Source organism: Alexandromys fortis, unplaced genomic scaffold (genome assembly GCF_014885135.2).
Source record: "Alexandromys fortis isolate MF-2015 unplaced genomic scaffold, M_Fortis_MF-2015_v1.1 scaffold_170, whole genome shotgun sequence".
In the NCBI taxonomy this organism is placed as follows: Eukaryota; Metazoa; Chordata; class Mammalia; order Rodentia; family Cricetidae; genus Alexandromys; species Alexandromys fortis.
Window position 1 is genome coordinate 2,818,131 of NW_026068084.1, and position 12,988 is coordinate 2,831,118.

General features: G+C 47.3%; 1 protein-coding gene across 12 annotated transcripts in view; it reads right to left on the minus strand.

Annotated features, from left to right (window-relative positions):
* Positions 1 to 12,988, minus strand: part of Nav2 (neuron navigator 2) — a 625,897-nt gene that overhangs the window by 64,181 nt on the left and 548,728 nt on the right. For all 12 annotated transcript variants that reach the window (XM_050122142.1, XM_050122136.1, XM_050122147.1 and 9 more), the window contains one exon: positions 7,928 to 8,066. In XM_050122142.1, the coding sequence (XP_049978099.1) occupies positions 7,928 to 8,066 (139 nt within the window). The remainder of the gene's footprint in view (positions 1 to 7,927; positions 8,067 to 12,988) is intronic.

Genomic DNA, 12,988 nt, shown 5'->3' on the forward strand with positions numbered 1-12,988 from the left:
CAGGAAGAGATAGGACTGTGCTGTTAATGAACAGCGGGGCTGAAGGACACAAAGGGAGCTGGAATGTTCTGGGGGCCCTGGGGCTTGCAGCTGGGGGGAGGGCATGGGAAGGGAGAAGTCACCAATGCTTTCAGCTGACCGTTTTGAAAAAGAAGTCCCCCTATATGAGCTGCCTAGAGGGGACCGTGCAGGCAAGGTGGGAAATGAACGTGACCTGGGCAAGACCTGGCCTGAGGCCTGACTGGATGAAAGCTCTGTAGATTGGAAGCCCCTGTTCAGCCTCTTCTCTCCCTACTCCCCTGTGACTGCCACCCACCCACGACAGCCTCCCACAGGTGCTTTCACGTGCTTGCTCCTTCCTAAAACACACATGGAGCCTCGGCCACATAACAGGTACCAGAGATGGATCAGGGGAAGGGACAGCTTCATATTCAGCCACGGGAGGCAGAGGAGAGGTCCCGCATCTTTGTGCAGAACCAAGGTTTGGGAACAGATGAGTGCACAGCTACTACACACTTCAGGCCACGACACGCCTGAGAAAACAATCCTGGCACGGGTTGGTCAAAGCTAGTCAGGGGGCAGCAACATTACCATCATCTTAACTTCAAAGGTGATCACCAACTCAGTGACCTCAGCCCAGTTTCCTTCTTCTACGTCCTTCCGGCACTCACTGAACTAAAATGAATGTAATGCTCACTCTTGGCCACATGTTTAGTGTCTCTGAACCTGTAAGACCAGTCCCCATCCTGCGTGGAGTTTATGGTCATCTTGAAGTAGCGATGGAATACACAGACATAAATAAACCTGCGACTGTGAGGTGTGATGGCCACCAGGAGCCAGGGAAGCTCTCTGTCCTGGGAATACTTCAAAAAATATTCAAAGGGGCTGGAGAGATGGCTCAGCGGTTAAGAGCATTGCCTGCTCTTCCAAAGGTCCTGAGTTCAATTCCCAGCAACCACATGGTGGCTCACAACCCATCTGTAATGGGGTCTGATGCTCTCTTCTGGCCCGCAGGAATACATGTAGACAAAATATTGTATATATAATAAATAAATATTAAAAAAATTCAAAGCCTCTTCCTCCTGGAACTCACATTTGAGCACATCCTGATACCTAGGGATTGATAAGGTCTAAGCCAACCTGAGGCTGTAGCACCTTTCACGGACTTGATGGCTATATTGTGTGTTTCTCAACATCTGTAGGCCTCTTTCCCACAGTTACACTGTAGTGCAGCTAATAGCAGCCACACTAAACCCTAAGCTTACTATGTACTGCAGTGCTCCAGGCAAAAGCTATTACGCTTTTAAAACATAGTGCTACAGGGGCCTGCGAGATGGCTGGAAAGTAAAGGTACCAGTGGCCCGAGTTCAACTCCTGGAACCCACGCAAAGGTGGGAGACAACGACTCCACAAAGTTGTCCTCTGAAATCCACGCACTCGTCATGGAATATGTAATACAGAGAGAATAATGAATTTTTTTTTTGAGGCAGAGTCTCACTATGCCTCTCCATCGAGAACAGGCTGACCTCAAACTCAAAGAAATCCACCTGCCTCTGCCTCCCAAGTGTGAGAATTATAAATGTGTACCACCATGTCTGGCAACAATAAAAATATATTTTCTAATTATTTAGAAAATACATGCATTTGGGCTGTGGGCATCACTCAGTCGATTGAGTGTTTGCCTAATATTCATGATGCCTGGTTTTCCCAATCCCTAACACCACAGAAACCCAGTGGGGTAGTACGCTATAATCTCAGCATTCTAGACACAGAGACAGCAAGATCAGAAATTCTAAGTCATGCTTTACTAAGGAGTTTGAGGCCAGCTTGGGCTCCATGAGACTCTGGTGAGAGAGAGACAGACAGGCAGAGAAAGAAAGAGAATATAATTTGATATATTTCTCAGCAAAAACCCACAAGAAAATAACAGAATACCAAGGCTTTGAGTGGGAAAAAGACTCACCCAAGTTTGCACAATGAAGAAGCCATTGTGGGAATTCTACTTCTCCAATTGCCAAGCTCATAATTTAACCCCTGTAGTATAGTGCAGTCCTTGACTAAAGCCCACAGAGATGCAACCTTTTGCAAGCCTGGGGCACCTACTAAAAATACCCACACCTAGCAGATTCTCCTTTTATAGGCAGTCTGGTTGTCTCAAGCTCAGGCCGAGAGCAGCCTTAGCCTGGCCCCTGTGCCAAACCCTAGGATAGACTCCAGTCTCATTAAGAGAGTGCACATGTCTCCTCCATGGTTTGGCCTTCTCATCTCTGGTGGAATAGCCCTTCAACTATCACACCCCCCTAACTTGGTGCAGGGTGTGAACTCTTCCAACCTCCTTTCTGCAGCTGAGGGCTTGTCTGGGACATCTTGACAGGTTTGCAATCACACATCCTTAGCAAATCCTCTGGAGCCATGTGTAACCAGCGGTGGTATCTCTTGGAAGTTAAAATGGAAGAAAGCGGTTTCTCTGTTCCCAGGGCTTATAATAGGAGGGCCAGGAGGTCAGCACTCTGGTAGTCCTACCGCCTTTTGAAGCTTTTGGATGTCTCCTTGATCATCAACAGGTAAATAGGAAAAGGGCAGATAAGCCAGCTGTGGGACCTCAGAGAGGAGGACAGTGTTCCCAGAGAGGGAAGCCTGGCCCAAAAGGGGAAGGGCACGGGCTTTAGAGCCCAGGGGGCTTGAGTTCCAGCACTGGCTGCTGTGATCATCCACCCTGTGTGAGGGCTTGGGTTCCTTCCCACCTCGAAGACTATTACAATGGGATTGAACAGAGAACCCTAAAGAGAGAGAGAGAGAACTGAAGAGCTAAGCATGGAAGAATTTCATAAGCAGGGCTTCTCCTCACCAAACTCTCCAGCTCTGAGAATCCCAGCGCTCTGCTGTGTCTTTAGTGTTTACCTCCTCCATGTCTTACAGACCTAAAACAGGGTTTTAGCTGCCTGAGCATCTAGATACTGAATCCCCTGCAGGCCTAGATGACAAGGGCGCTTTAAGCTGGAGCCCCCATAATATAAAGAATCACAGTGACATCACCCATCACTTGTGTCCCCAACACTTTCAGTTCATCCTGAGACTGAGTTGTAGTTTATGTTGTAAACACCTTCGAACCTGAAAGAAGCAGGTTTGAAGAGAAGTAACTAGCCCAAAGTCAGAACCAGTAGCTCCCAGGGAGGTGGGCAGGTGCCTATCTCCAGCTATGCTGAACCTGCCATCCTGATAGCCTGGTGTCCAGAGGATACTAGGACATACAAGACAGCAACCCTGGCCACATTAGTCCTAATTCTGTTGCCTTTAGAGTTAAACAAACAAACAAGCTGACAGAGAATTATATTTTTTACCCTCTGCGAATTTTGTTTAAAAACAAAAACAACAAAACAACAACAAAATTTTGGGCATTGAAAATGAAAGAAAATTTTTGGCAAAGGCAGCTCACCACCCCAGCACCTGTATTAGTGCCTTCCACAAATCACGGAAGACTCTAAGTGGCCAAGGACTGAATGTGTGGATGAATGTACGGCAGGCATAGGGATGTTTGCTTAAAACCCCCTGTACCAGCTCAGGGCCTTGAGAGCAAGATGCTGCAAAAAGGAAAGCAGATTGCTCTGAAACTACAAGCCAAATCCATCACAGCACGCTGCCCTTTGAATTAGTATCTCAGAGGCATAAGGGAGTCAGAGAAAGGCAGGCAAGTACAGAGGGAAAGGAGGGGCCTCAGAGAAGCTCACCAGCTCAGACTCTGGGAGAAGCATGCTCAGAGCTGGCAAGCTGCTGACAGACCAGGGCCATTATTTGTGAATGAGAAGGCAGAGAGGCTCAGGAGTCAGTCTGACTGGGCCATCCCAGGATGTCACAGGGTTAAAAACTCAACCCCTGGAGCACTTGACTTCAATGTCCCCCTCCTCTCTGATGCCACAGTTGGCACTTGGACTCACCGGCTCTCCTAGAGGTGGTCATGCAGAAGGGGCTCAGGTCTCACTCAGAGGACTTTGTGTCTCACACTGAGCCCTGAGCACAAGGGCTCAGGGTGCCTATAAGCAGGCCATGAAGGCCTATGGGGTACCTTCATTGCTCCTCAGTGTCTGGGGGAAACAGTCCCCTCAGGGAAGTTTCACCTTTCCTTCTGTTTCCTCCTCTTTCCATCAGCACACTGGTAGCTCCTTGCGCTTTCGAGAAAAAAAATTCCCAGGCAGGCTGTGTGTACTGTGGGAACACCAGGCCCTCTCTTGCCTGGTGTGCGTCCTGCCTGGCGGACTGTGCAGCCCACTATCCCAGGGTAAAGCATTATGTGACAAGACCCCCGATGAGCGTACCAAGGAGTGGGAGGGTGCAGGCGCATCTTCCTCTTAGATTCCTTCAAAGAGGGGTAATGGCCCTTAGCATTCCTGACAGCCTGCGGGGGAGGAGGTGCAAGGCTGCCAGAATGTGAAGTCAAATATTTTGAGATGCTCCCTGGACAGGAACAAAGGGAATGTCACAAAAAGTCCATTTAAAAGCACCACGACAATAGGCATCTTGATAGCCAATGACGTAGCCAGGATTTCTGCAACCCAGACCCTCTTCAACTCTCATTTTAATATTTTTAATTTGGGTAGATTTGTAAGAGGGCAAATAATAGACCCAATGAATAGCGAACCCCCATTATCCCTTAAAATTACTTTTGATCTTGACTAAGACATCTGTGTAGTAACCTTGAAACAGCACCCTGTGACATCTGCGAGAAAGCAAAGTGCTGTTAACGAGGCAAGGCGTTTGCCTGTACCAAGTTCAAATGCATGTGTGAAAAAGACATCTTATTTGGTGTCGGTGGGTCTGCAGACGAATTTCTGCCTGTGAGGAGGAGGCAGATAATAGGAGGGCTTTCCAGTTCGGTGTTCCCAGATCACCCGGAGCTCCTCCATCCCCTGCAGGGGTACCACACGGATTTCCTGCTGTCTCAGTGCTTCCTGTAACCTGCCTACCCCAGATGATCGACCTCCTCACTCCTCCCCTCTGTGTCTAAGGGCAGTCTGCAAGTTCGGCGGCTGCTGATATCTTAAATACAGAGCGAGTATCAGGAAAAAAAGAAAAAATGATACTGATATTTAGCATCCAGCGGGGACCTAGGCTGGCTGAGTGTCACCAATCTGGGTCTGATCACCAGTCGGTGGTCATTCTCAGAGAGTATGGCTTAGTTTGTTTTTAAAATACAATTGTTTATTTAGGTGTACCGCACACGGCTGGGAGTGTGTGTGTGTGTGTGTGTGTGTGTAATTTTGAGACAATGTTTCATACGTCACATAGCCCAGGCTGACCCTACACTCACTACTGCACTATAGAGCCAAGGCTGATGCTGCTGATCCCACCTCTATCTCCTAAGTGCTGAGCTTACAAACCCATGTCACTATATTCTATTTATGTGGTGCTGGGGATCCCAGCCAGGGTTTCATGTGGGTCAGGAAAGCAGTCTGTGTATCCTGCAGATGCAATACTATTTCTTAAAGTTTTAGTGTGTGTGTGTATGTGTGTGTGTGAGCATACAAGTCCTTGTGCCTACAGAGTCTAGAAGAAGGAATGAGATCCCCTGCAGTTAGTCTTACAGGCAGTATGAGCCACCCACCATGGTGCCAGGAACTGAACTCAGGTCCTCTGCAAGAACCACACATGCTTTTAGCAACTGAGAATCTTAAGGTCACAACTTGAAAAATTCCAGAAAATCAGCAGTCACACCATGACTGCTCAGGTCAGGATACAAAGAATTTACCCCAAAATCTTAGTGCCCCTTCTTGTTGTCTGGGTAAGAACAACATACACGCACGCGCCTACTGCAATTTCTGGCTAAAATAAGAATGCTAGCGGTAACAGGTGATCCCAAAAGCAATGCCTAAAATATTGCCCCAGGTAGTCTGTAGCTGCCTTCATCCCCACACTGCCAATACAGCTTTTCTTTAGCCCCACCCACAAAAGAGAGACACCTTTGAAACAGAGGCTTCCAACAAGGCCCCTACCTGTACAAAGTAAGATGAAGCTGAGGAGGAAGAGGCTGTGGGACGGTAGGAAGGGAGAGAGGGAAGGGCCATGCTGGTGGCTAGGGGGTAGAAGTCTCAGCCTTTCTCAGTAGTTCACCCAAGACATCAGCCCCCAAAGGATTAACCCACACCAGAATTGCCATAGCTGGCCTTGTGCTGGTAACAAACCACGAGGACGACACCATACTTGGCCTGCAGTGAAACAGCCTTACAGAGTGAAGGCCAGCCACTAAGGAACACAGCGAGGGCCAAAATGAGTCCACAGAACTGAGCTGTGCTTGAAATGTCAAATCCTAGATTAGTGTAACCGGTGGCTGCTATTACACACTGCTCACAGGGGACCTGTGTCAAGGAGCTTGCTCCTGCAGAAAAACAGCTTCTCACCTTCAGGAGCTAGGTACATGTTTTTGCGTGCAACAGTATAATTGAAAAAAACAAAAAAATTAAAACCAGGTACGGTGGTGCAAACATGGGATCTCAGTATTTTGAGGCAGAGGCAGAAGAGTTCTAGGCCAATCTGGATCATCTTAAAACTCTCCCAAAACAAACAAACAAAAACCCAAACAACAACAACAAAAAGAAAGGTGGGCAGTGGTGGCTCACACATTTAATCCCAGCACTCGAGAGAGGCAGAGGCAGAGGCAGAGGCAGAGTTTGAGGCCAGCCTGGACTGTTAGGCAGAGAAATCCTGTCTCAAAATACCAAAAAGGAGGAGAAGGAGGAGGAGGAAGAACAAGGAAAGAAAGAAAGAAAGAGAGAAAGAAAGAAAGAAAGAAAGAGAGAGAGAGAGAGAGAAAGAAAGAAAGAAAGAANGAAAGAAAGAAAGAAAGAGAGAAAGAAAGAAAGAAAGAAAGAGAGAGAGAGAGAGAGAAAGAAAGAAAGAAAGAAAGAAAGAAAGAAAGAAAGAAAGAAAGAAAGAAAGAAAGATTGATTAAGGGATTTGGGTAGAATGGCCTCTAGCATTCTCACATCCCTAGGTTCAGATCCCCAGTGCTACATAAAGCAAAGTGTGGTTATTCCAGCACTGAAGATGTAAAGTAGGGATCAGCCATCAGGAGAACCCATCTCAAGGCAAAAGATGGAATGTCATTTATAATAATATAATAATAATTTATAATAATATGAGTAATTAGTGTGGATGGAGCAACAAGTAACACGCAAGCAAGGGCTGTGACCCACAGACGCCATAGATACACAGTTCCCAGCCTCAGGCTGGGACATACTGACTTCCCAGTGTACCGTTCTTAACCTCTGTTCTACTCCCTACAGATCAGACCTGAGCTCACAGACAGCAACTACTCTTGTGAGAAAGGAGAGACACTTTGGACTAGGATCCACACCAGGGGAACCAACAGCCCTTTGCTTATGATCTTCAATGAGGTGTGTGTACATATGCTTGTGTATTCAAGCAAGGTGCATGGGTGTATGTGTGTGTGTGTGAACATGTATGAACACACATGTGGAAGCCAGAGGACACCCTTAGCGCCCATTCCTCAAGTGTTGTCTGCTTTTTTTTTTTTTTTTTTTTTTTTGAGACAGGTCTCTCATAACTGGGGAGCTTGCTCTGCAGGCCAGGTCGGCTGGTCAGCGAGCCCCAGGGATCCACCTGCCTCTGTGGCACTGGGAGTTCGGATGCCCACCACCACATCCAGGTTTGTTGCTTTTTTTAAATGTGGTTTCTAGGTATTGAACTCAGGTCCTCAGGCTTACGTTTTATAAACTGAGTGGTTCTCTGTTTGTTCCCTGCTTGTTTATTAGTGGGTGTGAAGCTGCTCTGCCCCTCTGTATCACCCACTACCTGGTCCCCTTTTCCTATCGAGAGGACCCAGAGACCAGATATCGCAGCTGGACCTCCCCTCTCAATAGCCGGGGAATTCTGATCACCACAATTGAAGGATGCTGGGAAGAACTGTTCTTACCTGTACATCCAAGTTTCTCCGGGAGGAGGCAGGCGTGTTGGCATAGGAGCTGATGGACGAGCTGGTATTGATGTCATCTGTGCTGAGATTGTCTATGGTGTCACTGATGCCGCTGCTGACGGAGCTGCTGTCATCCCAGCTGGCAAGACAAAAATATCCTCAGCCACCTTCTAGAGAAGCTTGGTCTAGAAAAGGCCCAGCCTGTGACCTAGTGTCTCCCAGGGGTGCTCCTGCTCAGATGAGACTCGGCTACAAGGAAACCTGAGCGAACGGTCTGGTCCCACTTCACCAGAGTGGGTGGATTCATGAGCAGAGGCTACAGACCTTGGTGATGTTCCCTTCACTCTAGGAAGCCTGCTGAACCTCCTCCCCAGGGCAGGGTGAGGGGAGCGGGCAAGATTGACAGGGGAGGAAGAGAGGGAGCAGGGCGGGAGAGCTGCTGTATGGTCCCCCCCTCCCCCCGCGACACCTCACCTCTCCAGAACAAACGCCTGAGGACGGGGAGTGCAAAGTATCCCCAGAGACCAGCCCATCCTATTAGTAGCTCTGTCTTCATAATATCCCAGGTACATACAGAGAGAGCACGACTCTCCCCTTTCCAAGCTTCTAAGAGGAAGAGGCCAACCCCTTCCTGGCAATGATCCTCCATCCTTGGTTCCCCATCACTGCCTCCCCACCTCCCAACACCATCACACTTAACCAAGCACCAGACCTTACCACTGCCCTTTTCAAAACACATCCATCAATAGGCAGCTCTGTCCAGCATGTCATCCCACAACCTGTGGTGTCCTAGGTGTTTCCTTTCCTTAAGGTCTCTGGCTGTCACTCCTCCCTGCGCCCCCCACCCTGAGGTGCACCTGGTGTCCCTCTCCAATCCTATCTTACAGTCTTATGCACATGGACTTCTGTCATTTCTAAGCCAGGACTGTTTTCCTTCACAAAGCTTTCGTTGGCTGTTCCTGTCTCCTCATCTTTTAGGTCTCAGTGGACGTGTCATGACTTCAGAAAGGCCACCCCATTCTACTACCCCAATAGGATATATTTTTCTTCTTTGTTTGTGGGATGATGGGCACATAGCCAGTGTTCAATAAGTACTTGCTAACTGAAACCATGGGTGGGTTCCATCAAGTAAACTGCCAATGTCAGCGTGGCACTGTTCTAGTTGAGCTGGTGACAGCGGAATTACTTCTCCTCTCTTGCACAGCTAGAGAAACTGAGGCTTGGACAGGTGGGGTGCCATGTACATGGTCAGCTAGAGAGACATGAGTGGGTCAGGATCCAGTCATTCTGGATCTCCAGTGTCACTCTCTACTGTGACAACCGCCTCCCAGGACATCCTCTGTGCACACCACACATTTTCCCAGGTCCATTTTCCCAGGAGGTCACGAACTCAAGGTCACACCAGGCAGGGAGGACAGGACTGATACCCAGGCAGTGACTTAGTCAGATTACTGCCCGTGTGGCCTATAAGGACTGCTAAAAATCCTTGAAAAAGGTTGTCAGGAAGCCTTCCAAGTATGGGGAGCTGAAAATTTAAAAAGAGAGAGCCTTTCCTACACACACACACATACACACACACACACCTCAAAAGAAGCTGTAGTTCAGCTGGGCGGTGGTGGCGCACGCCTTTAATCCCAGCACTAGGGAGGCAGAGGCAGGCGGATCTCCTTGAGTTCGAGGCCAGCCTGGTCTACAAGAGCTAGTTCCAAGAAAGGCACCAAAAGCTCCAGAGAAACCCTGTCTCTAAAATAAATAAATAAATAAGCTGTAGTTCACTCCACTAGCCTAGCTTGGAAGGCATCTGCCTCTAAATGCTGAGCTCTGCTGACCAGGGGCTGCAGGGGCTGGGAAGCCTGCTTTCGGTCCAGCCACTCAGCTTGCCCATGTGGCTTTCAGGCTGCAAAGAATGCAGGAGAACTATAAAGCTGATGCGCAGAGTAGATGGGATAGAGCAGTAGAGAGTAGACCAGGGGCCCCATGGGCACTGTGGGTGGGGGGGTGGATGATTCTTTGGTGTGGCTGATGCACCAGTCAGATCCGGAGTCAGAAACACGGGGGGACATGTATGGACCAAGTGATCTGCTCCTGCGCAGTGCCAGTTAGCTTAGGCTTGTTATTTGGTGAACTTGCGCGCTAACCAGCTATCAGGGAACTGTAATTTGTGAGTGGCTCCAGACGTGTAGCTGAGAGTCAGATGTGAGGAATGTGGGAAGCAAGATGTCAATGGAGCAGGACGGAAGTCAGTGGATGCAGTCAAGCGGTTGGGAAATCAGGACATTGGAACCTGGACTGGGAGGCGGAGTCGATGAACTCGAACCAGGCAACCAATATGGAAACAAGTTATGAGAAGGGATTAAGGTTAGGACTTGAAAGAAATCCAGAAGTTGCAGCTGGGTGGTGGAGGAGCATGCCTTTAATCCAGAGACAGGTAGGTGGATCTCTGGAGTTTGAGGCCAGCCTGTTCTACACACTGAGTTCCAGAATAGCCAGGGTTACACAGAAATCCTGTCTTGAAAAATAAACGAAACAAAAATAAAAGGTTGTGTATTTACCGCAAAATGGGGAGATGGGATTTGAGCGAGCAACCCTGGGGGCCAAAGACACAGAGGGATCCACTTGGGAACAGAATGGCCATTCTTCAGGGGGATTTGACCACACCTGGGTTCTAGCTTCAAATCGAACAAAGGAAAAACCATCCAATAAGAGCCCACTGGAGATGACAGGAATTGGGAGGATGTGATTTTTAAAGCTTCAAAAAACCAGTAAGCCACCACGTCACTACATGAAGTTTAGAAAGCCCAGTGAGCACTGGTCTAGCTAGCCTCTACTCATGGATGCCCTTGAGTGCATTCCAAAACAGCCTTGTGATTCACAGCTTTAAGAAATGATTAATATGGGGGTTGGAGCGAGGGCTCAGGTTAAGAGCACTGGCTGCTCTTCCAAATGTCTTGAGTTCAATTCCCAGCAATCACATGGTGGCTCACAACCATCTATAATAAGATCTGGTGCCCTCTTTTGTCTGCAGGGATACATTCAGGCAGAACACTGTATACATATAAATAAATAAATTTTTAAAAAATATTATTTATAGCCAGGTAGTGGTGGCGCACACCTTCAATCCCAGCATTCAGGAGGCAGATAGGAGGTGAGTCTCTGTGAGTTCGAGGTCAGCCTAGTCTACAAAGTGAGTTCCAGGACAGCCAGAGATACACAGAAAAATCCTTTCTTGAAAAACCTATATATATATATATCTTATTTATCTGATGTGTATCAGTGTTTTGCCTGTATGTCTGTTCACCTTTGGTGCACACAAAGGGCAGAAGAGAGGATTGGATCCTCTTGGAACTGTGGTTACAGACAGTTGTGAGCCACCATGTGGGCACTGAAAATCAAACCCAAGATTCTCTGGAAAAATTTCTTCAGCCCCATCTTCATAGGTTGAAAGGATGTGAGATCAAATGAAAGATTTAAAAACTAGAATAAGGTTACAAAAAGAATTGAGGGGCTGGAGAGATGGCTCAACAGTTAAGAACACTGGCTGCTCTGGCAGAGAATCAGGATTCAGCTCCCAGCACCTGTATGGTAGCTCACAACTGTCTGTAAGGACAGATCTGGGGCATCTGGCCTCCCTGGGCACTGAACACACACGGTGCACTTACATACACTCAGGCAATATACCCATACACATAAAGTAAACATAAGAAAAGAATCAAAATATTGACAATAATATCTTACTTTACATAATCTATTTGCTACCAAGAGTTAAAAGCTTAGAGAGACTTAGCTTTATTCCGGTGTCAACTGCCTTGCTAGAAATTTGAAGTGCTTATGGGAGCCAGGTGGATTCAAGCCATAAACATATTTTAAAATGTCCAAGGAGATTTAATAATTCAAGTTTGCAAATAGAATTGTGTAAGTTTGAACAGCTAAGTCTAATTAACAAGGTACCAATCGGCAAGTAGATATTATATTTTTGTAAAAAGGTTTTTTAAATTTGTTTTTATTTTATGTGCATGAGTCTTTAGCCTGCATGCATACACACACACACACACACACACACACACACACACACACACGCACACACGCGCATGCACGCCATCTGTGTGCTTGGTACCCAGAGAGGCCAGAAGAGGGTGCCAAACCCTTTGGAACTGGAGTTACAGGGTAACTGTGAGCCACTATGCCAGTGCTGAGACCACAAACCCAGACCAGCTCCAACAGCAGCCATGCTCTGACCCTGAATTACTGTGAATTTACACAGAAATATTTGACTTCGGTACGTCTTGTTAAGAAATCCAGGTTTAAACATCGAAACTTCAGTTTATTGAGTATTACACAACATTCGCCCTAGAAGGCTGTTTGTTGCACACAGATGCTCTTCTGAGGCTAACATGTTTCTATCAAGGTAGATCTGGAGGCCACAGAGGCCACTCAGCCCTGCTTTGATCCCTAGTGTTGTTTAAACAGGACCTGGTGGCACAAGCCTATAATCCTAGCACTCAGGAGATGGAGGTAGGAGGAGTTCAAGGCTTGGTCTACAAAGTGAGTTCTGGGACAGCCAGAGCTATCACACCAGGAAACCCTACCCCCAAAAAACGACCAAACAACAAAAAAAAAAAGTTCAAGACTACTCCAGAGGGCTGGAGAGATGGCTCAGTGGTTAAGAGCACTGTCTGCTCTTCCAGAGGTCCTGAGTTCAATTCCCAGCAACCACATGGTGGCTCACAACCATCTATTATGAGATCTGGTGCCCTCCTCTGGCGTGTTGGCATATATGGAGGCAGAATGTTGTATACATAATAAATAAATAAATCTTAAAAAAAAAAAAAGACTACACCAGACAAACTAAACTCGAGGCAATCCTCGAATATGTGAAACCCTGCGAGTTTTGTTGTTGTCGTTGGGGCTTTTTGTTTGCTTGTTTAAGAAAGTTTTGTTTCCCAAATGAACGAATTTTTTTTTTTACACAAATTGTTATTTATGTAAACAAGAGCTTCCCCTGGCTTTTTAGAGGCTTCTGTGGTCCTTTGCTCTGCATTTTAAGGCTTTCAAAGACAGATT